General features: G+C 48.3%; 1 protein-coding gene across 1 annotated transcript in view; it reads right to left on the bottom strand.

Annotated features, from left to right (window-relative positions):
- Commd10 (COMM domain containing 10) overlaps positions 1-1,836 on the bottom strand; it is a 204,353-nt gene extending 202,517 nt beyond the window's left edge. Inside the window, exons 1-2 of the mRNA XM_023700568.1 lie at positions 1,442-1,836; positions 2-90 (exon numbers count right to left, since the gene is read on the bottom strand). Of these exons, the coding sequence (XP_023556336.1) occupies positions 2-90; positions 1,442-1,482 (130 nt within the window). The 5' untranslated portion in view covers positions 1,483-1,836. The remainder of the gene's footprint in view (position 1; positions 91-1,441) is intronic.
- Positions 1,837-3,477: the final 1,641 nt, after the last annotated feature.

Genomic DNA, 3,477 nt, shown 5'->3' with positions numbered 1-3,477 from the left:
TTCAGGTGGAGTTTTTGAAGAATTCGGGTAAGCAATCGTGGAAATCTTCCAATATCTAGCGCATTTATCAGCAACACTGCTTTTTTCATACTAAATAAATTTGCAGAACAAAGTTTTAGAATGTTTTAAAATGTACTTGCCCTAATGGTCTATGAATTTGAACAACTCGACTGTTGCATATGGTTAGTCTAAGTGAAACAAAACAGACAGCACCCATCAAAGAGTCAGTCAATATGAACATTTCCAAAAACATGTCTCCCAAAACCATTGGGTTGAAAAGGTCCATTCAGTGACTTTCCTCTTGTTTTGCACAAAGCAAACCATTAGGGGAGTGTACTCTCTGGGAGAATGGCAATAATTTAGTAGTGGGTTCTTATATAACCAGTTAATTCCAGGCCAAACTTGAAAGGGGCGGGGGAGGGTTCGCGGTTTGGGCGGTTCCTCAAAAATAAAAGACACTGCATGGCAAATAATGGCAGGGAAACAGTGCAAATGAAATCCTGTAGCGTTACTATGCTCACAACTGTTTTAAACCCGTTTCACTTGCAATAATCAACTTGTAAGAAAGCGATACAAACAACTCTGCACCCTCCTGGATAAGAGGTACTGATGGACAGTGTTTCCCCAATACACCTGTTTGGGGAAAAGGCCTGGCTGTCAGAATCATGGAAATCCAGGACAAAGGATAAACTTTAAAATACCAGTTTCTACTCAATTCACTCACAGAGTTTTTCTCCAACTTCCATTACCTATCTATACACTTGAGTATTTCTTCATCTACACATCACCTACCCTAATAACTTCATTATACTCATTAAACTGGCTCATTTTTAGTTAAATAATTTTATTTTAAAAGGAAACTTTAAGGTGGATGGGGTGGGGGGGCTGTGCCTCCTGTCCCAGCTACTGGGGAGGTTCATGCGTGAGGATCTTGAACCCACGAGTTCGAGACCGACCTGGAGAAAATACTGTAGCGAGGTCTCAACTCAAAATAAAAAGGGGGAACTTTGTGTCCCTGCTATGGGATGCCTAATCCTACCCTGATTAACAGAAAAATTAACTAAGACATAAATAAAACGGAAACCAAAGTAATGTAAGCAAAGCACGGCTAGACCCCGCCAGCCACAGCCCCGCCGGAGGCCCGCTCGGGGCGACAGACGCGCGGCAGCCCCGCCCTCTAAGCGCCCTCCCCGAAGGGGCGAGGACACGCCTTCCGGTGCCACCCGGCCTCCCGGGCGCCGCGAGCGCTCGGACCCGAACCGCGGCGAGGGCGGAGGCCCCGCGCGCTCCCGCGCTCCTCCCGACCCGCCCGAGTCCACCGAGACCCGGACCCGGACCCGGACCCGCGGCGCCAAGCCAGAGGCCGCAGGACCATCCCCGCGTGGGCCCTGTCCGCGCCACAGTGGCTCGGCCACCGCAGGTGATCGGCCGGACGGTTTACCTAGGGCTGTCGGGCAAGATCAGCGCCGCGGACGCCGCCATCCTCGAAGCTCCCTCGCCCGTCGCCGCCTGTCAGCTGCGCAGGTCGCGACCAATGACGCCCGGAGGACGGCAAGCCGGGAGGGCCACACCGCGCCGCGGCCCTGCGTTCACGCTCCGCGGCCGCACCGGGAGGCCAGCCCTGTCCAGCCCCGCGGCTAGGAGTGGGGGATCTTCGTGTCCCCTGGGGCCGTGTCTGAGGCGAACCTCTGCGTACGTATCTATTTATGCATCTGCATACCTGATTAGGCTTGTGCATGCGTGTGCATTTTGTGTCTGTAGATGTATAGACGTAATACAGCTGGCACGTGTGTGTCCCGGCAAGCCTAGAGAATGCACAGCCTTGAAAAGTTTGTCCTTTCGGTGGGCGGGTTTAAACAAGCAGCACGCCAGCTCCCCTGGGGTGGCAGGATGCGACCTCCTCAGCGCCTCATTGCGTGGCCGTGCCTCTCCCGGGGAGGCCCAGGAATCTGAGCCCGTGGAGCTCTAGGGCTGCTCTGGACGGGAGGGTGCAGTCCGCTCCCCCGGGGGGCTCCACCAGGAAGGGTTCCCCCAGGGAGGGCTCCCTGGAGCGCCTACTCTGTACGGAAGATCTGAAGTCGTGCCCTAAGGTGCTTGCTAACAGTTAAAATGAACCAGTGTTGTTGAGCCCTTCTTGTGGCAGTGGAGGTGAATCACCACGGAGACCACGACGAACTCACAGGGGAGTGGCACCCACGTGTTTCCACCAGTATCTCAGTTGGCCTGGGAGAAGACCTTGGAGGAGTTGAGAGAATCAGAAGGGGTCCTGAGAGGTAGGAAGAGGAAGCCCTGGGCAGGGAGTCTCGGCCTGGAGAGGTGCTCTTTTTGTTGTCATTCTCCAGACTGTAATAGCAATTGGATTGGAAAGCGGTAAGCAGAAAAGCTACAAGCACTACTATTACAGTAAACTATGGGAAGCAATAAAAATCTGTGATACTAAACAAGCACTGGGAAATGAAAAGACAGTGACTAGGCCAGAGTTGCATTTCAGAAGTAGAATCTTGAAGAGTTGGCAAAAGATTGAATTGATTTAATTTTCCTTCCTAATTATGTTTTACTCAAATTATTATTTAAATTAGTTGGCATTCCTGGAGCAATCCAAAAAACATCCTAACTGAAAGGAGAAGCCATATTGCAAATTAAAAGTGAATAATCCCCACATGGATAATTGAGTCAATTATACAGTGTGTTGAACACATAAATGCATTTAGTTACTCAACACTCCACACACTCCCCCCATTTATGCATATCTGAGAAAGATGTATGTGAATCTACATAAATTATAGGTACATGATTCAAACACAAATTACCTTACCTGGCACAACTTTAAAGAAGTCCTACTTCCCTCCATCTTTTAATTATTTCCCTTTTGGCTTGATTCACTGCCTGAACGAGAGCCACTAGCCTCCTGAAACTGTCAGATATTAGTGAACCTGACCTTGTCCTTGGTTGTCTTGAAAAACAGCTGGGATTTTGAATAAAACAGCTTTCAGATAGTTCTTATCCTAATCTGTGTAACCTCAGACAAAGTACTTAACCTTGTTCATCTTTCAATTCCTGATCTGAATATGGGATGAAAATAATGTCTGCTCCCCTGGGCTATGAGAAGGGTTAAGTAATTGATAGGTACCCAAAAGAAACCCTATACCCTCCTTAGAAAATAAAGCACAGACTTCTCAGGTTTTCACAAAAGAGTCATCAATTCTCTCCATTTGTAGTTATGGTTGATTACTTCCTATTGCCACTTCCTGCTATACAAGCTTGATGCTTTGAATAAATTTCAGTCCTCAGTGAGTGTCTTGCCCAGGTATTTCTGAGTTCTTTAGAATATAGTCATGTACGTCCATGAAGAGGTCTTTTATTTATCTACCTGTTACCCACTGCCATGGAGCAGGAACTATGCCTTCTAGCAGAATAATTCCATAACCACTTTTTACTGTACCCTCCAAACATGTTATTAAACTTCTCTGTGCTGCA

Source organism: Octodon degus, unplaced genomic scaffold (genome assembly GCF_000260255.1).
Source record: "Octodon degus isolate 3935 unplaced genomic scaffold, OctDeg1.0 scaffold00124, whole genome shotgun sequence".
Lineage (NCBI taxonomy): Eukaryota > Metazoa > Chordata > Mammalia > Rodentia > Octodontidae > Octodon > Octodon degus.
The sequence above is the reverse complement of the archived record's forward strand: the minus strand, read 5'-3'. Positions and strand labels throughout refer to the sequence as shown.